Source organism: Cotesia typhae, unplaced genomic scaffold (genome assembly GCF_013202065.1).
Source record: "Cotesia typhae breed Kobodo isofemale line unplaced genomic scaffold, CoteBio_Ctyphae scaffold_58, whole genome shotgun sequence".
NCBI lineage: Eukaryota > Metazoa > Arthropoda > Insecta > Hymenoptera > Braconidae > Cotesia > Cotesia typhae.
This window is the reverse complement of record NW_027423778.1, coordinates 1,194,984-1,220,124: the sequence shown is the minus strand read 5'-3', so window position 1 is coordinate 1,220,124 and position 25,141 is coordinate 1,194,984. Positions and strand designations below refer to the sequence as shown.

Below are 25,141 nucleotides of genomic sequence, written 5' to 3'. Positions count from 1 at the left end.
AAACAATTCACGTATTTTGTAAAATGAATGAGAAATTGAGACTTCTGCTAAAGTTTGATCCCAATGAGCATCGTCTACGAGCAATCCCATTACTCTGCAAGCTTCTTGAAATGTAGGATAGATTACATCTTTTATAGTTCTTAAAGCCGTAAATGACTCTGGACCGCGAACTTCATGCAAAAGAAGACGGAGGTAATAACATTCAGTATTGGTAGGATGGACAGTATACACTCTGCCTAAAACATGATCTTTTTTTATACCTAAATAACCTGGCACAATTTTTCCTTGTTTTCTTCTGTGAAACTGGTGTTTTCTCCAGACATAATAAGCTGGAACTTCACAATATAATAATTGTTTCGCAAAACTGTCCACTTTACAGAATTCAAAAAAAGCCATAAGTGTTGTTTTGGAATTGTTGATCTGATTGAGTATATTATTTTCATTAAAAAAAGCTCGTTGACCATTTTCTAAATGTATAGCAAGATGCATAACTGGAGGGAATCTCTCGTGGATAGGAAAACTCAGAATTCGCCATACTGCCTCAGAAGTGCTAATGTATCGTCCTGCTACATACTTTGTCACTTCATCAAGATCTCTAACAGTGAATGCTGCTTGATCAGATCCCTTATTTATATACTTACAAATATGTTTAATTGATTTCACTGAATTGCAAACTTCAACATTTATATGAGCCTTGAATGTACGACACAGGGCCGGGTTATACGGTACCACCCATCGATTGTCTATATTAATTCCATTTATTATTGTTGTTACTCCACCATCTTCAGGAGATCGCCGACGATATTTAGGATATCAATCTTCTCCTGTTTGGGTTTCCTTTAAAAAATGTTTTGGATATTTTTTCGTGCATGAACCATCCACCATACAGGGAGAATTTCTATTAAAAGAACCACATGGACAGTGAATTATATTTGTTTTTATTATTTCATATAGTTCTCGATCTTGATCTTGATTAAGCAGTTCAGCACTAATTATCTTATCAATAGATTCTGGTCTCAGCTTTTCTTCTAACCACAGGAGGATATGAATGTGAGGAAGTCCACGTTTCTGCCATTGCACAGTATACATATGACACTTCGTTTTGCCAAAAATGCAACCTTTTGTCAGAAGATTCATCATATGCTTAATTTTCACGTGAAAAATTCTTGCTATTAAGTTATGTCTATCGTGAGATTTTTGGCCTTGAACTAAAAGCTCTTCAATTTCTTTCCATTTTGGATTGCAAGTGAACGTAATAAATAAGTCTGGACGTCCGAAATGACGTACATAAGTCATAGCATCTTGAGTTCGTTCATGCATGTATCGTGGCCCACCAGTAGAAGAAGATGGCAGCACAACCATTTTACCTATTTCTGTTATCTGACCATCGGTTTTCGTTAAAACGTCTTTCAGGTGAACGTATTCTTCACTTCGTAAGTTTGTTTGATGGTTACGAATTTAAGTCGTTACAAATCCAATTAAGTCGTTCAGTTTCAATTTTCGCATACATATCAATCAAAAATTGATTTAATAGAGTGCGAAATAAAAGTAAATGATTTTCTTCTCCATTACGCTCCATTATTCTATAACTGTAAAACTCAGAAGCTGATACGGTCTTATTTAGAGGACGCTTAGTTTTTTCATCATGCATAGGAATATTAATGTGATAGACATCTTCTCCACGATAGAACATCAGAGGATATTGTAAAGTATCATACGCGCGATGGATTTCAATGATTCGCTTTAACTGGTCGTCTCTGCTGTTCAGGATGACATCTCTGTTTTCAAAATTTTGTCCAACGATGATAACTGCTACTTCTTTAGCCATTGGAGCATTGAAACGACCTCGATGTTCACCCGGAGGCTTTTTATCAGCATTAATTATAACCTGAAACTCTTTCTGATTCTTAGGAACTGATTCAATAGCAACCTTAAAATCTTTGATGTATTGATGGTGTTCATGAAGCAAATTTTGAAGTTGGTGAATTAACTCTGGCTTAATACCCGGACAGATCCCACAACGAATTTCTCTTTCACGATTATCATCACCAACAAAGTATATTTGGAGAAATGATGGTTGTTGATTATTTTCTGCTATAAGGCTTCCTATCCTATGGTAGACTTGTCCCTGCACTTTAAATGATGGGATAAAACTACCTTCCTTTACCTTTTTTGATCCAAAAGACGTTATTTGAAAGCACCCATTATACTTTCGAAGAGAAGAAAGAAAATGTTCTGAGATTGGGTGCTAATGAGTTAAAAGACTGTGTAAAGGCTCTGGGTAGCGTTGAAGAGTAGGAAGCTGAACTTTACCACCACTACAGCACATTCCTTCAGCCTCATCCGTCCATTTCAAAGCACGACACCAAGAACAGGGTAATCGATGCCCAAGATTTACAATTTTATCATTTTGATAGTCAATACTCCGTTCATAACTAAGGCCAGATAAAGCTTTCAAAGTCCAAAACATTAATTTAATTTGTAATCCTTTCTCGTTGTACTTAGTTGTAGCTGCACGACTAACATGACGATTATTAGAAGCGTATTTTTTTGTCGCCTTTCTATGTACATCAGGATTACGATGAGTGTAATTTAAAGTGGCTTGTCGCAATTGTCTCTTTCTAATTGTATAGTTGACTCTTTTCCTCTTTTTTTTTCTCCCATTCGATTGAAGGGGATTCACATCATTAATAACTGATTCACTTGAACTTCGTAATTCAACGTTAGGAATTAATTGAGGTAGTAAAACTTCCGCTAATATATTTTCTTGAGTTTGAGGCACTAAAAATGATACATTTTCATCACTTTGTTTATCATAATTATCACTATTTAAATTTAAACACGATGAAGCAACGTTAGGAATTAATTTATGCGATAAAAAACTCATTAACACATTTTCTTGAGTTTGAAGCACCGAAAATGACACATTTTCTCCATTCTGTTTTACACTTGTTGCGTAAATACCAAATGTTCGCGTCAGAACATTTGGTAAATCCGCACTCTACTTCATCAGTGATGCTGCGACTGACGCGCACCCTGATAGTCAACTTCTTCAGGCACGTAGACAGTTACGCGCCAACCGGCATAATTATTCTACACGCGGTAGCCAGCTACATGTGCTCGATAAACATATAACCAACCAAGTGCATTTCGTGCAATTCTAAACATCTTCAAGTCAATTTGGATTCATCATTGGAAATACAGGTACCAATTTTTCATCTAATAATAATTATTATTCATCAATAGTCTAATCATCAATATAATTAAGTTATAACCTCGCGATTGTTTATGCCGGTATCTCGGGATCATGTTAACAAGTTCGTACAATCAGCATTCACAAGAGATTAAATAATATTATGGATTATAATAATTAAATTATGTATGACTCATCAATATAAAATTTATCATTTTTTCAAGTCTGTGTCATACCTGATGAAGTGATGTTACCAATCACCAGGTATGCACTTAATCTTATAATCGCTAGCTTTCCTTGTGCTTTGGTGAATGCTGATGCAGTTAGTTATCGTTTGTACACGTCTCCGTGATCTTCACTCGTATCATCGCTCGTAACAATTATTGTCGCGTCATTAATAAATTTGATTGTGATAAAAATTAACTCAACAATCTAACGTAACAAATTAATATATCTAATAATCAAATGTCAAGTTAATTGATTAATTTCACGCTCTTATCATTAAATTAAAATAACAGTTGTGTATGGTGCCAACAATTGATTACTTGTTGTATAATTCATCTTACAGTATTTTACATGCTTTATTTAATGTTAATTCTAATAGTAATTAATTAAATAGTTAAATAAATTATGAAGTAAAATTTACGCTAGTTATTAAGTCAAAGTGTACACTAATTTTAAGCTGTGAATTTTTATATAATAAACGAGAAAACACTAATTACTGAGTGACTTATAAATTTCTTTTCAACACCCAGATCCGGTAAAATAAATAATTAATGTTAAGTTTTTTATAATTTACAACACTACCCCTACTTATATAGTTATTACCTGTAATTTTTTATGCAAGCACCGAAAGATAAACATCGTAGTGACCATTATTATCATGCCCCGTAAAACGTAACCTTTTTACACCTCGAATTGCTTCACCAACGGCAGCTATAATGCAATCACCTTGATACACTTCAAATCGCCCGAGTAAAAATAATTATATATAACTATTTCTAATTATATATAAGTATATATAATTGATATATAAATATATATAATTCTATCGCCAGAATTCTTCATATCATATATAGTTATATATAACTATATATAATAAGTAAATTTCAGAAAAAGATTATATATAATTATATATAACTCTTTCTTTGAAATCAGTATATTATATATAGTTATATATAATTATATATAACTCATTCTCCTATGAATAAAGAATAAAGAAGTAATAAAGATTTTATTCAAGTGATAAGAATCCATTTGTTATAGAGTCATAGTTAACTTTTATTAAAAAATTTTATTATAAATTTAATTTTTTTTTTTTACAAATGATTTATAAAAATGATTACAGGAAAATTATTGTACATAATTAATTATTGTTATTATGTTATTTTTTTAGCATAGTAAATTAATACAGAGTGATCTTAGAAACTTTTAACAATTAATTATTTCAAGTAATCTACCAAACTTTCCTTATTTGATCAGGTCTCTTACAAATGTAGTTCCCTACTCTTACAAGGTGACAAATATTTTGCACATAGTTGAATTTAATTAATAAATATTTTGGAGATTCTATAACAGGTAGTATGTGTCTCACCGCTACATTAGTTTTTAAATGACTCATCATTTTGCGACATTCTACAGTTAAGCATTTAATTATAAAGTACAGCTCATTTTCACTCTCAAAATAAAACCTTATCATGCCATAAATACAACGACTTTGATTGTTTATTATTTTCACTGTAAAACTGTTCGTTTTTATCACTTTATAAATAGTTGATGTGTAAACTTCATTATTGATTTTCGCTCGAGCATAAAATTTTAAATTTTCAGAGATGAATCCCTCCGATTCAATTAATTGACGTTCATCATCTTGAATGTTAACATCAGTCGTTCTTCCTAATAATATGTAATTTACTTGTCTACCATTTTCAGCAGCAAAATTATTTTGTTCAATATTACTTTTTAAAATTTGAATGCCTTGCATAATCTTCAAGTTATTAATGATTTCTTGGCCCATCCCGGGTAAAAAACTTTATATATAACTATATATATTTGTCGGATTAGCGTTGGGTTGAGATGAACTCTCGCTGCCATTATTATTGTTGGACATTTTATTGTGAATTTAATGGTACAACGTCACAGATAATACAATTTAACAGTATGTAACTATAGTCACTTATATCAACAATCACTTATTAATAACGTACAATAACAAAGAATCACTACACTATGATTATTACTATTATTACTAGATACAAACAATTGTAGTTTGACAAACGGGGTTAATATAAACAATATCAAAGTAATTACAATATTATTAACGTTGACGTTAGGAATGATCAGAGACTTAAGTCGGAAAACGAATCCACGATCGGAAGAGCAGCAGCCCGTTCTCGTGTACTGTTCAGGAAGAACTGCCTATTACCAGAAACTGTTTTCTATCTGTAGCTCCTTCAAGTAATTACTTTTAAAATAAAAAAATACACAAGCTACGTACTGCAAATTCTAAAAATGTCTCGTCTTTTTGGTATTGCTGTCCCTTCGATCGTGGCTACGTTAGACCCGCACATGTGGTCTTTCCAACCCAAGTTGACCGTCATAAAAGGCTCCGAGAGAGTCTTACTAAACTTTCCTTAAGGGATTAAATCATAAAAATTAAAATGCTAAAGTTTATTTCTAGTTATAAACTAAAATGCTTGGGATTTTCAACGTTCCCTTGTAAAAACCCAGCTATTGTCATCTCCGACACGGCCATCCTGACGATCACACGTCCTCGGGTGCATCTAAAATTTAGTTTTGTTCAGGGTTAGAGTCGAACTAACGACTTTTCGACAACGAATAACTTAAAATAATCTACTAGTTCAGGGATCTAATCGAACAACAGAGGATAGAAGGTTGTGTATAACAAAATATCAAATTTTATGATCGCTAGTGCCAGTTGTGTTTCACGAGATATGGATTCTGGTGAATTTCATTTTCTGTAATTGCCAACAAAAAACACATCTAAATTGCTTTAGACTCCACTGTCAGACTGGACAAGTGGTATAGAAACACATCTAAATTTCTTTAGACTCCACTGTCACACTGGACAAGTGGTATAGAAACACATCTAAATTTCTTTAGACTCCACTGTCACACTGGACAAGTGGTATAGAAACACATCTAAATTTCTTTAGACTCCACTGTCACACTGGACAAGTGGTATAGAAACACATCTAAATTTCTTTAGACTCCACTGTCACACTGGACAAGTGGTATAGAAACACATCTAAATTTCTTTAGACTCCACTGTCACACTGGACAAGTGGTATAGAAACACATCTAAATTTCTTTAGACTCCACTGTCACACTGGACAAGTGGTATAGAAACACATCTAAATTTCTTTAGACTCCACTGTCACACTGGACAAGTGGTATGGGTTTATTTGATCTAAATTACTGTCAATGCTCTTCAGTGCTTTCTACACTTAACGAGTTATTTTCGTCCTCAAGATCACTATGATCCAACTCACTAGGAACACAACTTTGCGGCATCTTTCTTAACTTATCATGACTATATTTATACGTTCTTTTGCCTCTAACTGAATTTAAAATGTATCTATCTCCTTCTAGAACCTCTGCTATTACAAATGGACCCCTAAATTTCGGATCTAATTTAGTTTGATTTCTCTCTTCATTTTTTAACAGTACAAAATCGCCAATATTAAATCTAATTACTTTAGCTTTAGTCTTATCAAATCTATTCTTATTATAAATAGCATTACTTTCGATGTTACTTATAGCTTGCTGTCTTACATTGGAGATATCTATTTCTCTTACTTCAGAGTTTTCATGCGCTAAAAATCCGTAAGGTCTTGCCACCTTACCAATGAGCAATTCTAGAGGACTAGATTTGGTAACGCGATTGGTAGTGCAATTCAAAGCCAACTGTATTTCGCCTACTGCGTCTTGCCATGAACGTCCAGTCGTTTCTACTGCGGTGAGCATATTCTTTAGAGTACCCATAACGCGTTCTACCTGACCATTTGCCCTACTAGATCCCGTAGCTATTAGGTGTAATTTAATATCTTGACTTTTACAAAAATTTTGGAAATCCTTACCAGTAAAGCATCTACCTTGATCAGCAATTACACGGCAAGGACTACCAAAAATAAAGATAGCTGATTTAAGTGCTTTTATTGTATTAAGGGAATCTATATTGCGAGTATGATACAGGTATACGTATTTTGTAAAGGCGTCAATGAGTACAATAATGTATTCTTTGGAGTCGTTCTTACCACTTAGTTTACCCGTAATATCCATATGGATAGTGTGCCAGGGTATACCGGTTTTGGGTATCGGGTGTAGCTCGGCCTGTATCTTACCTGAATTAGATTTAGAGACTTGACAAGTATGACAGTTTTCTACAAATTTCCGCACGTACTTTGCCATCCCTTCGAACCAATAGTATTCGTATAGCTTTTCAAGGGTCTTATCCCAACCTAAGTGCATGATCGATTGATGTATATGATTAATAACGGACCATCGAAAACCTCGCGGGACAATGGGTAGACAAAGAGTCTTCCCATTCCTTTGAATTTTTCGATAAAGGGTGCCGGATCTTAATTCGTACGTCTTTAGGATATCCTCCGTATTTTCATTGTTGTGCAATTTAGAAACGATTTCCGAGATTTGAGGATCGCGACGTTGCTCTGCTAGTAACCAGTCTTCCGATATCTCTGTAAAATTAATGAGCTTCTCTTCGATCCTTTCAAAGGGTTTACAAGAGATGTTAATTGGGTTACGGGAAAAGAAATCAACGTGTGACATTCGTTTTCCTCCCTGTAAACAATTTCAAAAGTATAGGATTGCAGAAAAGCCCACCATCTATGAACCCGGTCATTTAAATTGATTTTATTTTGGGATGCTTTTAAAGAATTACAGTCAGTAACAACTGTAAATTCTCGACCGTGTAGATAATGCCGAAAATGCCTGATCGAGTTTACTACAGCCAAGGTTTCTAGCTCGTACGAATGATACCTGGATTCGGCTGAGCTAGTCCTTTTACTATAGTATTCTACGACTCTATTGTTACCTTCTACTTTTAGCATCAGCATAGCCCCGTAACCATCGGAACTAGCGTCGGTGTGAAGTTCAATGGGATAATTAGGGTCAAAGATGATCAAGACTGGTTCGTGTGTCAAGATGGTAATTACTTTTTGCCGGAGTGTTTCATGTTTGTCTTGCCAATCTATGTTTTTGTTGCCCGACGTAAGAGAATACAAAGGTTTCATAATCTGTGAAAACTTTGGGATGAATTTACGGAAGTAAGAAGCTAAACCGATAAATTGTCTCAGTTGTGTGACAGTAGTTGGAGCAGGTAAAGAATTCAAAGCTTGTATCTTACGCGGGTTGGGTCGTATCTCACCGTTAGTAATTTCATAACCCAGGTAAGAAATCGATGTTTTGAGGAAGGAACATTTAGCAAAATTAAATGAAAATCCTGCTTTAACGAGGATATTTAGAAGGGTTTCTAATCGCTCCAACGCTGATTCTATTGAACTGGCGATAATTAACACGTCATCTAAATAGACTACAACCCAGGAATAAGCTAAATCACCCAAAGCTTTAAGAATTTCTCTCTGGAAGACAGACGGCGCATTCTTCAATCCAAATGGCATTCTCAGGTACTCGTATTGACCATCGGGAGTAACAAAAGCTGTGAATTCAGTAGAGTTTGGGTGGATACCGATTTGGTGAAAGCCGCTAGCCATATCTAAGCTTATAAAATACTTAGCGTCACGTAACCTTGAGATTTGGTCTGAAATTAAAGGCAATGGAAATCTGTCTGCAACAGTGTTTCTATTTAACTCTCGGTAATCCACACAAAGTCTATCTGAACCATCTTTCTTTTTGACGAGTAATATAGGGCTAGAAAACGGTGAGTTGCTGGGTTTTATAATATTCGCTTTAAGCAATTCGTCAATTCTTTCACGAACAATCTCCCGTTCTTCAACACTGAGTCGATACGGTCTTCTTTGAACGGTAACATTAGGATCTATAAGACGTATTTCTAACTGACCTGTAGTAACTTCGTTTCGGGAAAACCCGTGATAAAAGAATCTTTAACATTTTCTAAAACAGAAATTAATTTGGTTTTATCGCTGCCCGTAACGTCGGTGTTTATCTCATTAAAATTAATGTCACTAGGAACCGTTTCGCAGGTATTGACTACTTTCGTTTTACAAATAGTAAAGTGATTTTGCGTAATATTTATTTCAAAACCCTGACCCAGAATTTCACGACCAATCATTATATTATATTTTAAGTAATTATCCGGAATCACATGAAAGACTATCTCCAATGTAAAGCTATTTATAAAACGGTAGACAAAATTTGCAAGGTGCATTTGACACAATTATCTCCTATACCTCTCATTAAAACTACGTCATTGATACGTTTGCCCGAAAATTTCTTGGCAACTGACTCTTTGATTAGTGAGCACTCAGCTCCTGAATCAAAGCAAAATGGAAACGACTCACCCATATGGGTCATTGTACCCGTTGGAACATCTACGGTGCAAAAGTCCACTCGGCGTTCGATGCTTGAGTGTTGGTTACTATTGTTGTTGACGCCGGTGCTGTTGTTTTTCCTTGACGGACAGTTCGGTGCGATATGACCCTCTTTGTGGCACTTAAAACAGGTAACCTTGGTGGCGATGGATGATCGATTCCCTTCTGGGCTATGGAGATGTTTCCTCTTGTCAAGAAATAACTTTTTGCGACATTCAGCTATTTTATGGCCGGGAATGCCGCAGAAAAGACATTTAATCCGTGACTCCGTAGTTTTAGAGCGTTTAGGGTCTGGATTTGACAAGTTTTCAGATGACTGAAACGGTCGCTTCTTCGCGTACGAATAAGCTCTCATTTCGTTGAGGAACTGATCTTCTGTTTTTACCTCGCTCGTAAGCGCGGTGCGTTCCACGCGGTGATCTTGAGACGTTAATCGATAGAGAACAACGCCGTTGATGATTTCCGCCATGCTTAAATTTTCCCACCTGGCTTTGAGGAGAGAGCGTAAGCGGATACCGAAAGCTCCAGTAGTCTCATCTTTTAGCGGTTGTTCGTTAAAAATTTTCATGAGTGCTGAAGCTGCGGTTTCTCTTCCCCAAAACGGGAAATAAATAGTTCCTTGAATCGGGACCAAGTTATAGTTCCTCCAACCATAACTTGAGTTAACCACTGTGCGGCGGAACCCTCTAGAGCGCTACTAAGCGCGGAAAACAATGCGCTGCCCTGCAACGGATTTTCTTCCATCATGATGGTGACAGCTGAACTCCATGCAGCCGGATCAGAGCCAGAAGTTTCTGGATTAAATCGTGGCAACGTAAATCTCCTGGTATTCGTATTAGGCTTTGGAATGATCGACTGGATCAACTCGCGTAAAATAGCCATGTGCTCTTGCATTGATATACCAGGCGTCGATCCCACTTCTGATGTCGGATTAGCGTTGGGTTGAGATGAACTCTCGCTGCCATTATTATTGTTGGACATTTTATTGTGAATTTAATGGTACAACGTCACAGATAATACAATTTAACAGTATGTAACTATAGTCACTTATATCAACAATCACTTATTAATAACGTACAATAACAAAGAATCACTACACTATGATTATTACTATTATTACTAGATACAAACAATTGTAGTTTGACAAACGGGGTTAATATAAACAATATCAAAGTAATTACAATATTATTAACGTTGACGTTAGGAATGATCAGAGACTTAAGTCGGAAAACGAATCCACGATCGGAAGAGCAGCAGCCCGTTCTCGTGTACTGTTCAGGAAGAACTGCCTATTACCAGAAACTGTTTTCTATCTGTAGCTCCTTCAAGTAATTACTTTTAAAATAAAAAAATACACAAGCTACGTACTGCAAATTCTAAAAATGTCTCGTCTTTTTGGTATTGCTGTCCCTTCGATCGTGGCTACGTTAGACCCGCACATGTGGTCTTTCCAATCCAAGTTGACCGTCATAAAAGGCTCCGAGAGAGTCTTACTAAACTTTCCTTAAGGGATTAAATCATAAAAATTAAAATGCTAAAGTTTATTTCTAGTTATAAACTAAAATGCTTAGGATTTTCAACGTTCCCTTGTAAAAACCCAGCTATTGTCATCTCCGACATATTTATATATAATGACTTTCGGGTTTTGTATAATTATATATCATGAGTGTCGGGGTTTCGTATAATTATATATAATTATATATGACTATATATGGAGCAACATACGGCTATTCAAGATTATATATAATTATATATGATTATATATGGAGCAATATACAACCATGCAAAATTACATATAGTCCCATATATAAGTATATGGGTCATTCCATGCTAAATCGACAAATTTATTACCTGACCTCTTTCGATTTCGCTAAAAATTTTCTATCTTTTTCTACCCCCCGAAAGACATTTTTCAGAATTTTTAAAAATTTTTTTTCCAAACTCAAAAAAAGTTACGAATTTTCGAAAAAAACCGCTCTTTTTTTTTGAAAATGCTAGAACTTTTTCAAAAATTGACCGTTTGGGAACTTTTTTTTTTCAAAATTTTTGTTTTTAAATGTAGTTTTTGAAAAAAATATGAAAAAATTTTCAGAATCCCAGATATATGAAATATTTTAGTTTTTTTGAAAAAACCGTGATTTTCTCAAAGTTGGACCATTTTTTTTTTTTTTTTTTTTTTGTTTCTAAAAAAACTTCAACTAATTCCGCAGTGATCCCCGCATATTTCAGGATGTGATCGCTATTGCTTCTAATTTTTTTATTATTTAAAAAAAAGTTTTTTACAATTTAGTTTATTTTTTTTTAACTTTTCGGCCAAATTTTTTTAGCTTACTCGTGAAACTTCAGAAGTTAAAAAATAATGTTTCTTTCGAAAATTTTAAGTCGTTATCTTCCAAAATTTTTTTTTTTTTTTTAAATTAAGTGATAATTATGTTTTTGTTTCATATTTGTTCAATTTTTTTGTACTAAATAATCACAACTGCACTATTGAAGTGTGCAGAAAAATATCCTCAGCCGATAATTTTTAAATTGTCGTCTATCGGTAAAAAAGAGATCATCTCTACTTTATTCTGTTAAAATGAAGGTTATGTTAAAAGAATAATCGTATCATTGATGTGTTCAAAATGTCACAAAGATATAACATTATTAAATAAATTTACACAGTTTGACGGAGAGTTCTTTTTATCGAATTTTTGTTTACAAGTGATTACAATGCCAAAGTTTCGCGATCGATGTTGTAATCCACATAATTTGGAGAACCATCGGAAAACATCATCTTTGCGTAATGTACCACAAAATTTAGCTAATCGATACAATTTGTCAACTGTTGATCGAATATGCAGTTCATGCTATAAAAATTACTTCATCATTACGCTGAAAGTCTTTCTGATGAAAGTGATGACAATGAACCCGATGAGCGTTCTGAGAATGATGAAAATATTCTTACCGGATCTATAGAAGTTGATAATTCCGGAGGCAATAACCTGACAGGTATTTTTGAAGCTTTTATGTTTCGATGTTCAACTATCATTGTTCTTTGTATTTTCTATTGATTAATTTTTTTAGATCCAACAACAAGTGTTGGAGAATCACAAATTCAGCAAAGTAGTTCGTCGTTATCTGAACTCAGTTTGGAAATAACTCGTCCGATCGTAAATGAAGCTTTATTATTATTAAACCAATCTCCATTGCTAGCTAGAAGAGTAAATGATGAAACATATTTAAACAATAAAGTTTCTCGTGTTGCTGATAGTTTGAAAAAGGCATTAGGAATTCCAAATCCTGTAGATTTTCAATGCAGCAACACAGATGCTGCTGAAATAATTAAAAAATTAAGAGAAAAGTTCCATGATACCAATACGACCAAATCTTTACGTATACAAATGTTGACTCTTATGCCGTCAAGTTGGAGTATTGAGAAGATTGTTGAAGTAATGGGCACAACTACGTATATGGCGCGATTAGCAATAAAGCTTGAAGCTGATAAAGGAATATTATCAATACCTGAAAAGAAAATGGGTGAGATATTGACTTACTAACTAATTTTTGTTTGAACAATTTATACGTATTTATATATAATTTTAATCATCACTCAATTTTTCAGGGCATGGATTATCTGTTGAAGTGTCATCAGCTGTTATAAATTTTTATAATGACGATGAAATGAGCAGTCCTATGCCAGGGAAAAAAGATTTTGTTTCATTGCGTAATGATGATGGTACGAAAATTCAAATTGAAAAACGCTTAGTACTCTGTAATTTGAAGGAGTTACATAAGATATTTCAATCAAGATTTCCCGGAATTAAGATCGGATTTTCGTCATTTGCATCTTTACGTCCAAAACACTGTATCTTAGCTGGTGGTTCGGGGACTCATACAGTTTGCGTTTGTTCTATTCATCAGAATGTCAAATTAATGATTTTAGGAGGTAAATTAAGTCGATTAACAGAAGGTTCAAATATGCCATTGAAAACTTACAGCGACTGTGTGAATGCTATTATCTGTGACAATCCCAAGACTGAGTGCTATTTCAATACATGTCTAAATTGTCCAGGCATTGACAACATAAAACAATTAATTTTCACAGAAATGGATAATCATGCAATCGATGAAATTCGTTACAAACAATGGGTGTCTACCCCAAAAGTAACTCTTGAAACAACGCTGAAAAATGCTTCGGATTTTGTTGATGATTTTTGTGATAAGCTTGTTGGTCTATTACCACATAATTTCATTGCAAAAGAACAATCGGCATATCTAAGAGCGCTAAAAGAATCGATAACCGATAACGAATTCATAGTAATTGTTGATTTTGCTGAAAATTATGCGTTTATTGTTCAAAATGCTGCACCGGGATTCCATTGGAATAACGATCAAGCAACAGTTTACACAGTCGTTATTTATTATAAGGTTAATAATCAACTAACTCATCAGAGTATGGTTATAATTTCAGACTGCTTAAACCATGATTCTATTGCTGTCCATGTTTATTCTGGAATTATTTTCGACTTTATCAAATCTCTTTCGCCCACAGTCTCCAAAGTATTTTTTTTTTCGGATGGTGCACTGCAACAGTATAAAAATTATAAGCATTTTAGTAATTTATCCCATTATCGTGAAGATTTTGGTGTACCAGTTGAATGAAATTTTTTTGCAACGGCTCACGGCAAAGGGCCTTGTGACGGAGTCGGTGGGACGGTTAAAATGAGGGCCTCGAGAGCAAGTCTGCAATTACCACCTGATGAGCAAATATTAACACCTGTACAATTTTTTGAATGGGTGTCAAAAATTTGACAAATATATCTTGTGCGATTCTCAACAGTTGACGCCTACAATCTGATGAAAGACAAACTAGAAAATCGTTTTAAAAATGCCAAAACCATCCCAGCAACACAGAAAATACATAAAATTTCGCCGTTGGAAGATGGTATAGTGGAAGTTAAGTCATTTTCTTTTTCGGATCAGTCTTTAACTCATAGCACAGTGAAAAAAGAAGACAATCATTAAGTAAAAAGAAATAAGGAAATAGATGTTATCATAAAGAATAGATGTTATTGTAAATAAATAAACTAATTAATGAATAAATAAATCAATAAATATTAGAACCTGGTCAGAAGAAAATGTTTTATATGAAATACATTCACGGATAAAAAGGTGATGTAAAATTTGTATCACTGTATACGCTAATTTTGTATCTAATGTATTATGTCCTATACTTTACTATACTATGATACAGCATTTTCTATAGTAGTGAACCGAATATAGCATCACCTGACGTAAAATTTGTATCACTTTTTTCCGTGTTGATTTCAGGACAAGTAATAAAAGTGATTTTTATTTATGTAGAAATATGAGGTTGGAAGTATGAATTTAAAAAAAAAAAAAATTTTTGGAAGATAATGACTTAAAATTTTCGAAAGATACATTATTTTTTAACTTCTGAAGTTTCACGAGTAAGCTAAAAAAATTTGGCCGAAAAGTTAAAAAAATAAACTAAATTGTAAAAAAACTTTTTTTTAAATAGTAAAAAAATTAGAAGCAGTAGCGATCACATCCTAAAATATGCGGGGATCACTGCGGAATTAGTTGAAGTTTTTTTAGAAAAAAAAAAAAAAAAATGGTCCAACTTTGAGAAAATCACGGTTTTTTCAAAAAAACTAAAATATTTCATATATCTGGGATTCTGAAAATTTCTTCATATTTTTTTTCAAAAACTACATTTAAAAACAAAAATTTTGAAAAAAAAAAGTTCCCAAACGGTCAATTTTTGAAAAAATTCTAGCATTTTCAAAAAAAAGAGCGGTTTTTTTCGAAAATTCGTAACTTTTTTTGAGTTTGGAAAAAAAATTTTTAAAAATTCTGAAAAATGTCTTTCGGGGGGTAGAAAAAGATAGAAAATTTTTAGCGAAATCGAAAGAAGTCAGGTAATAAATTTGTCGATTTGGCATGGAATGACCCATATATAATTATATGTTTATATATAATTAGCCTATATAAAAATTTCTTCTTACTTTCAAGTTAATTGATATATTCACAAAAAACAAGTATACAACAGTGGAATAAACTACTTAAAATTAATGTTAACATCAAAATTTATTACCATACTGTATTTATTGCACTTATATTTTTACAGACATACCTGAGAAAAAATTTTTCTATATAATCATATATAATTATATAAAATCATACACGATTATACATTGTATATAAGCTTATATATAATTATATATGACTATATATGGAGCAATATATACAGACATGCACAATTATATATAGTCCCATATATAATTATATATAAGTATATATAATTATATATGCTTATATATAATTAACATGTATAAAAATTTTTTCTTTGAAAAAAAACTTTTTCTTGATAATTACAAAAAGTGTAAAATGATAAACATCATAAAATTATAAACATAATTACGTTTAAATAATTCTGAAATACAAAATTTGTTATATTTCCTATGAGATGTTTCGGTCTGCTCTGCTACTAGTAGTAGTAAAATCATTATTTATTTTATTAATTAAATAAGTGTTATATTATAATGAGAGTCGGTAAAAGAAATAAATTATGAATTATGACTATCCAAATATATTATAAAATCAATTTTTATATTATATTTATGATACTCATATGATACACTATGTAGATCATAGAATCATTAACATCTAAGACAGCACAGCAGACAGAAACTTCAAGACTCACGGAGATCACCAAAGTTAAACAGCATTGAGCAGGGTTAATAGTTGGATGGGTGACCGCTTCTGTTGTAGCTGTAAAATTATGTCTAGCGATTTTTTTTGCATTTTAATTGGTTTCAGAGAATAGCGTAGGAACATATTAAATACTCTATCCATAAATTTAACCCAATAATTAATTAGATGTAATAAATATATAATTAAATATGGTTATATATAGTTATATATAGTTTTATATAATTATATATAGTTATATATAACTATATATAATTATATAAGGCCAATTGCCATATATAATTATATATCACATTATATATAAAGTTTTTTACCCGGGCGATATGGAGATATCTCTGCGGCTGCCATAATTTCACAAACAGATACATATGTGTTTCGTTTAGGCATTTCGGTACCTGCGCAAATTTAGGTACCTGCAAATTAAGACCTCTGTCGTCAAATTTTAATCTATTAATACGAGATACGAAGACCTCTTAGTATTAAATATTTATTGTTGTATTATTAAGACCACGGCAGTAAATTAGTTAAGAATTGTAAGAAGAAAATTAATCGCTATAGAAATTTGGATTGGGAATGAATGGAAAATTTATTCAAGAGAAAATTTAATAATTGAAATTTAATTTGGATTTAGAAAATTTACTAATCAGATTTAATTTGGAAAATAAGAGTAAATAATAGTCTTAGAAAATAATTAATAAAGTATGGAAATTTGTGAGGAAGTGAATTAAATAACACCAGTATTTATATTTAATACTCTAAATAAATCTTTATTTGTCTTCTAAAACTCTAATAATTAACAAACTGTAATTAATATAACGTAATCTTTAATAGAGAGAATTAATATATATAGCACGTGGTAGCGTGTGTTATGTCCACCCCAAAATTTTTCTTTAAATTTAAATCACCCGCGCAGATGGAAGACTTCTCCATGCGCGAAAGCCACAATAAAATATAAGCTACGCGACTGCTGGTTGACTAGCAGGGACTTCTGCAATCTCAGCACCGCGAGTATTTAAAAAGGCGATCAACTGCCAACGCCTTGTCTTTGATCAAGTAATTCGACTTCCGCGTTTAGTTGACGGACCCGTGCCTTGTAAAAGTCACTCATCTTAATTTGCTCTGCACTTAGGACGAGTTCAGACTTGGTTCAACTGGCAGGCCACGTATTGGTCTTTGAGCAATTAATTCGACTTCCGCGTTTAATTGACGGACCCGTGCCCTGTAAAAGTCACTCATCTTAATTTGCGCTGCACTTAAGACGAGTTTAGATTCGGTTCAACCAGCAGGCCACGTATTAGCTATTAGTTCTAAATATCTAGAGAACCGAAACCTCAGAATTCTAATTTGCTCTGCACTTAGGCGAGAATCCGGGCAGTAAGTTTAAATAAAATACCACTAAAAAGCTAAATTTGCGCACTTTACCCTACGGGGGACTGGAGGACGTTAGCTCATTTAAGTTACTAAAATTCATTAAATTAAATTCTTTAAAATTCAAATTGTGAAAGTGTAAGTTTTAATGTTTATAAAAATAAATCTCAATTAAAGTGAAATCAGTTTCCAACAAGTCATTCCATAAAATAAGAAGCCCGTAATATAAGCAGCCCAAATCCACCCTACTCCATCCGCTGCGAGAACCAACCACAGGGCCCAAGTCAGGAAAAGGCGCTAACAGCAGCCCCAGAATCACGGATACAGTAACAACCAAAATTCCTGCAGAGAGTAAGTACATCTGCTAACATAAAAATCCGTCAGTCTCAAACGAAGGCGTGGTAAGTTCGTATCTCGAAAACGTCCCACATAAATAATTACAACAACGGAATTAAAACCTCCGTTGCGTATTCTTTAAACTGTTAGTCCAAACCTCCACCGTTTACGCTACTGCTCTAAAAACGCCCTTGGACATAACACGTGTAACACGACCAAGTGAAGAACGCACATACGGATACAAGTATAGAAAAGAATATGGGGAGAGAAATCGTATGCGCCGTCAAGCAGCGCGTAGGCTGCCGCCAGCTTACTAGTTATAATAATAATAATATAGATATATAATAATAATAAGCGTAAGCGGGCTTGGGTAAATCTTGATCTCCTAACACTCCCTTCATTTTCCCACGTCCAGCTTCCACTGCGCTACTTCTTACGATCAACAGATTTTTCTGTAACATAGTGAACATATAATTATAATTAATTCTATCAATTTTATGAACTTCTAATTATTCTAGTCCAAAAGTCTATCTCTTAAATATCTAAATGATTCTGCAGGTAATGGTTTTGTAAGTATATCTGCTAGGTTCTCTTTTGTAGATATCCAACAGACTCTTATTCTATTTTCATTAACGCATTGTTTAATGAAATCACCATGTGTTTTTGCCATGTGCTTTCTATTACCTGTTTTCTCTCTTTCTATTAATTCTAATTTAATTTCATTTACACTATTATCGAACATCTTAAGTTTGTGACTTCCATCCTTCTTAGTACAGTCGCCTGCTGACTTGTTATCACACCAAATAGTAGTAGGAAATAATGTCTTTCCAATTGCAAATCTAATTGCTTTATCTAGAGATATTATCTCTTGGCAAGCATCACTCATTGCAAAATATTCTGCTTGACAAGTGGACAGTGTAACGTACCTTTGTTTGTGACTTCTCTAAGCTATTACGTCACCAAAAAGTCTAATAATATATCCTCCTGATGACGTGGAGTCATCATTATCTTTGAAACTGGCATCTGAGAAAGCTTCTAAGTCATCTGAGTTACCTGTATATTTCAGGTTTAAATTTACTGTACCTTTCAAATATCTCAAAATTCTTTTTACATCTTTCCAATCATCTTCGGTAGCACTTAGTTGTTTTCTAGCTAAGTAATGTACAGCAAACGAAATATCTGGTCTAGTTCCATTTGCTAAGTACATAAGACTTCCAATTGCCTCTCTGTATGGAGCTTTTCTAGTTATTGACGATTGTTCACATTCAGATGATTCTAACTCTTCCAATTTTCTTCTTTTACTTCTATTTTCAGCTTGTCTGGTAACCATTGGAGTATTCTGCGGATTACAGTCAGTCATCTTAAATCTATCTAAAATGCTTTCGATATAACTACTTTGATTTAATACAATGTATTTCTTTTCTCTATTTCTTTCTATCTCAATTCCAAGAAATTTCTTGGGTTCACCAAGAACTTTCATCTCAAAATTCTTACATAAATGGTGTCCAATTTCGTCTAACTTCTTTGGATCATTGCTAGCAGCTAAAATGTCATCTACATAAATTAGCAGTACAGCTACAATTCCATTTTTCCTCCAAGTGTATAAACATGGTTCATGTAGATCATTTTCGAACCCAATCTCTTTTACCACTTGATTGAATTTTATATTCCACTTCTTAGGACTTACTTTTAATCCATACAAAGATTTCTTTAATTTAAGTATCATTGTTTGCTTCGTCTTTTCATCTACATCTAGACCTTCTGGTATCTTCATGTAAATATCTTCATCTAAATTTCCATAGAGGAATGCAGTTTTCACATCATATTGACAGATTTCTAGATCATATTTATTTACTATTGAAAGTAATACTCGAATGAGTGATAGTCTAGATACTGGCGAATATGTATCTTTTAGATCATAATCATTTTTATCTTTAAAACCTCGACATACTAGTCGTGCTTTATAAAGTACATCTTTATTTAATTCTTTTTTCCTTTTAAATACCCATCTTGAATCAATGATATTTAATTTTCCTTTAGTTTTTCTTGCTTCTTCCAATTCTACGAATTCCCAGACGTCATTTTTAGTTATTGAGTCCAATTAATCTTTGATAGCTTTCATCCATTGACTTCTTTCACTTAAGTTACTTGCCTCATCATAGCTGATAGGTTCTTTGTTTAAAGTAGTAATTAAACATCTTATTGATTCTTGTTCATCCATGTTAAATTGATCTTCAGACACGTTGACATTTCTTGCAAAGCTTATGTCTTCAATCAATTTTCTATCTTTATCCTTTTTAGATTCTAATTTTCTTTTCATCTCACCTCTAGTACATGGTCTAATTTCTTCTGATGAGTTCTTCTTTTCATTTAAGTTTTTAACATCTAGTGAATTTTTACGGGGTCTTCCTCTTTTTCTTTGTTCCGGTTTCTCTTTTTCTTCGTTGGTTTTGTCTTCTAAATTATTTGGTACATTTTCATCTGATTTCCAACTAATTTCATCTTCAGTTTCTTCTGTTTGTTTAATCTTATATACATCTTTGTACACTAATTTTTCATTGAATCTAACATGTCGTGACTCTAGAAATTTTCCAGTACTTGTATGCCATAGCAAGTATCCTGTGGGTTTATACCCCACCATGACTGCTTTGATTGCTCTCTCGCTGAACTTGTGCTCTGGTTTTTGGAATTCTAATATATCCAATACATCCAAATCTTTTAATTTTGTCAAAATGACAATTTTCATCCTTATTAAATTTCTTCAATGGTACATCATAATCTATAGATTTGTATGGTGTTCGGTTGTATGAGTGAACAGCTGCGTCCACTGCTAACTCCCACATACTCTTGGGTAAACCAGAATCTAGCATATAGGTTCTGACCTTTCTCTGCAACGTGGCGTTGAATCTTTCAGAGACTCCATTATGTTCAGGGTTATAAGGCGGTGTTAATTCTAATTCTATCTTTTCTTTTCTTAAAACCTCTAGAAATTTTCCACCAGTGAATTCTGTTCCTTGATCCGATCTAACGTAGCATACTTTTTCATCTTTGCCGAGTAAGTTTCTTGTAGATATTAGAAATTTTTCTAATGTTCCTCCTGATTCATCTTTAGTCTTTACTGAATATGCTCTAGCTAATCTGGAGTAATCATCTATGTACACATTAATAAATCTTTTGTGTCCTGGGTGTGAAGTTGGTTTTATTGGACCCATCGTGTCCGTATGTATTATTTGTAATGGTCTTGATGCTCGTCTTCTAACTTCTTTAAATGGTAATTTTTGCATCTTTGATATAATACATATTTCACAATCTAGAATTGAATCATCAAATCTAACTTTTTCTAATTTGCTGTATACTTTCTGTAACTTCTTGAGATAATTTAATGAAGCATGACCAAGTCTTACATGCCATAACATAGCTTCATTTATTTTACTTGACTCTGTTGTCCCTTGCTCTAATGAATTTGATGTGAATAGCTCTTCTAAATTCTTAATGCTCTCGATGTCATCAAACTTAATTGTATTTGTAGTTATTAAACTAGAATTCCAATTAAATATGTCATCATTTGGATTTTCAGGATGTTGTCCTATTTCTGGAGGTGTTGTAACTTCTTCCTCCCTTCTAATTGAAGAATCATTGGCCTCTATGTTTTCTGAATCTCCCTTCTTCCTTTGTAGATCTATTTCTGATTCATCGGTGTCATCTTCTTGATTCATTACAGCTTTACAACGGTAAGCGTTATATTCCCAATCTGATTTATTTTTATCGTCGATGTAATTCTTAACTTTGAAGTTCAAAATCCAGTTGGGTTGTTCATATATTCCTTCTAGTATTATTTCTTCTAAATTTTCACTAAATACTCTCAAAGTTTTATCATCTAAATAAATCTGAAATCCTTTATCTACTAATTTTCTTAATGATAATAAATTATCTGATACATCTTTAGCGCTAATAACATTTGATAATTTAATTATCTTGTTATCTTGATTCGTGTAGAGCAAAAGATCACCTTTTCCATCTATTAAAATGTCAGCCGATTTATTCTTATTGGCACTCTTAATTACTCTATTTTCACATTTTTCAAAATTACTTAATATCAATCGATTCTTTACTATATGATCTGTTGCTCCTGAATCAGCAATAAATTTAATCTCATCTATTAAATCGTCACTTAATAATTTCTTACCTTTTCTTTCGTCAGTCACTCTTTTTGCACTTCTGTTGTTGTGTGCATTTTGAACTGACTGTTGATCATTCTTATTATAATTCTTAAAACGTCTATCGTTATTATATTGCTTAGAATTCACATTATTTCTAACTCTAATAAAACCTCGTCTATCTATTTTACCTCTAGATTTTATATTATCATTATTATTTAAAACCTTACTTTTGAGTCTTCCTTCCTTGCATTCTGCACCTTTGTGATTTTTAATATCCTGGCAAAAATAACAAAACCACAAGTCTTTTGACAATGGGCAGTCCTCAATTCTGTGTCCAGTCTTGGCACATCTTTAGCATCTAGTTTTACTGTCAAACTTGGCTGTCTGAGCTTTGACAGTATCATCTCCATCTCCGGTCTTCTTTTCTGCTTCTAACTGTAGAATAAAAGATTTCATTTCATTTAGTGTCATCATCTCTTTTGACTGAGATCTCTTAAGAAAATCTGCGGACATTAATTGAGGAGTTACAGGGGTAATTGCTTGATAAAAGGCTGATCTAATCTCTTGCTCAGTTAATTTTTCTCCATCTCCACAAGAATTATATTCTCTAATGATCTGGTCAAATTTTTCACAGAAGTCGTTGACCTTCTCATTCTTTTTCATCTTGATTGAATACAATCTTTTTCTAACTGAACTTGATGTAAGGTTTATCTGTTCTTTTCTACATTCTTTAATTCTTTTCAAAATTTCTACGGGTTCAGAAATATCAAGAATTCTCTTGTGATAATTCTCATCTAAATGATTAATAATAATATCTCTAACAAGGCATTTTCTTTTATTATTTATTGAATTTGATAAGTTATTATTATTACTGTTATTTTCATCTATTACATCTAATAAATCACAACTAGTAAGTTCTGATTTTAAATAATCAAACCAGATATTATAGTTTGTTTTTTGAGTTAATCTATATTCTCGTCTAACATTAATCTTACTTTGATTTGATAGTAATGCATCTTTAATTACATTCAAATCTCTAGAGGTAATATGATTCCCATTTGTAACTTCTAAATCATTCTTATTTGGGAAAGTAGGAAATGTATGTGAATTCTTTACCTTTGTTTCTGCCTTAGTCTTTTCGCGATCTAACTCTGCTTTATACCCTTTTGTCATTACCTTTAGGGCATCTAGCATTGCAATAGAGACTTCCTCGAGTCTCCTAGCTGTTCTTTCCATTGACGTTGTCATTTCTTGAGTCTTCTTGTTTGACTCCAGCATCAACCTCTTCATATCATCTAAATCTTTATTACCAAGCATTAACATCTTGTCGCTGCTTCTAATTTTAATCTTGGTATTTTCACTCTTATCTTTAAGATCATAATCATCTTTAGCATCATTTGTACCATCATCTGTATCTGTAAACATGTAATCTTAATTAGTATCTGGGATTTTCTTAACATCTATACATCTTTACACATCTTAAATAGGCCTCATCTAACTACTCTTAAACACTTTCATCTATTCTTAAAGTGTGTCTTCTAATTATGTTTACAGATTCTAAATTATTTTATAGTCATTACTTACTCGTCGACTGGCTTGGTTTGACAGGAGTTGAGAAGTTATTCATCCTTTTGGATGACACCTTAACTTCCTTATTATTATCAGTTGTTGTTGATGACTCTGAACTAACTTCATCTGTGGATTGAATCAATCCTTTGTTAAACTGTGACAGACTGTAAAAAGTGTCCACAATTTTCTCAGTCTTAATTTTTAATTCTGATTCTTGTTCCACATTTTCAGGATCTTCAATTCTTTCAAGACTTCCCTCACTATCATAGTCAACCAGTGTAATTTTTTTATTTGACTCTGACATCTATTTCGGATTTTATGAAACAGAATTTAAATTTAATTAAATATACATTTAATTAGTAGTTTATTATTTAATTAATAATTTATCATCTATCTCTTATTATTAATATTCTAAAATTCTATTCATCTAGTACCCGATACTCCTCTTAATTTTTTATTCTGTTTCGTGCTTCTAAACCAAAATAAACGCACAGCAATTTACTTTAATTTGAAACGCAAAATTGATCATCGACACAGCACCACCTCGAGTATGCACACCTATTCCAACGTATAGTTTTACGTACGACAATAAAACGACGTTGAAGGCGGTTGATCACGCACACACTCGGGATACATTGTGCAAACAAACAACCTCACAAACTATAAGATACTTGATACCGAACGCAAGCATCGCATATCTCAAGTTACCGAAATATTTCTGATATGTATTTTATATTGATCAATATTGATGACATGTCCAAATACATTTTTATTTTATTTCAAAATTTATTATGATTCATAATCAAATCCAAAATCTAGTTTAAATCATCTTAAAGCATCGTAATCTAAAGTGTAATACACGTGATTTCTTATATGTTATTATTATTATTATGACGCCGTTATCCGACATCTTGAAATTTTTCGCGCCTACCGGCTTCACTGATTATTTCATCATAAAACAAAAGACAATCTACTTAATGTTAATCTCTTTGTCACATTCTAATATACTGAAAATTATTTTCAGAAATCTATGAATTTATTTAATGACGCAAATAAATATTTGTCAGTTTTTCTTAAGTTGTCTAATTCGTCGTCTGTTAATACGCATCTATTGCGTTCTATCTTCTATGTGCATGCATGACTCACTCATCTATTCATTTCGTCTTATCTTCTTACTTAATTTTTGTATTTTTATTTTCTAAATTAATGTTTATAAATACTCTTACCTTATAATAAATCACTTCCAC

General features: G+C 32.8%; 3 protein-coding genes across 4 annotated transcripts in view; 1 reads left to right on the top strand and 2 right to left on the bottom strand.

Moving 5' to 3' along the window:
• The window catches only part of Bbs4 (Bardet-Biedl syndrome 4), a 382,842-nt gene that overhangs the window by 282,155 nt on the left and 75,546 nt on the right, over positions 1-25,141 (bottom strand). The window lies entirely within an intron of this gene.
• Positions 13,128-14,388, top strand: LOC141537073 (uncharacterized). The gene is made up of 2 exons (XM_074257904.1): positions 13,128-13,263; positions 13,349-14,388. Exons 1-2 carry the CDS (start codon positions 13,128-13,130, stop codon positions 14,386-14,388), a joined length of 1,176 nt encoding a protein of 391 aa, XP_074114005.1.
• LOC141537071 (uncharacterized) lies at positions 22,215-24,198 on the bottom strand. The gene is made up of 3 exons (XM_074257903.1): positions 23,910-24,198; positions 23,442-23,740; positions 22,215-22,760 (listed from the first exon to the last, which is right to left on the bottom strand). Exons 1-3 carry the CDS (start codon positions 24,196-24,198, stop codon positions 22,677-22,679), a joined length of 672 nt encoding a protein of 223 aa, XP_074114004.1. The 3' UTR covers positions 22,215-22,676.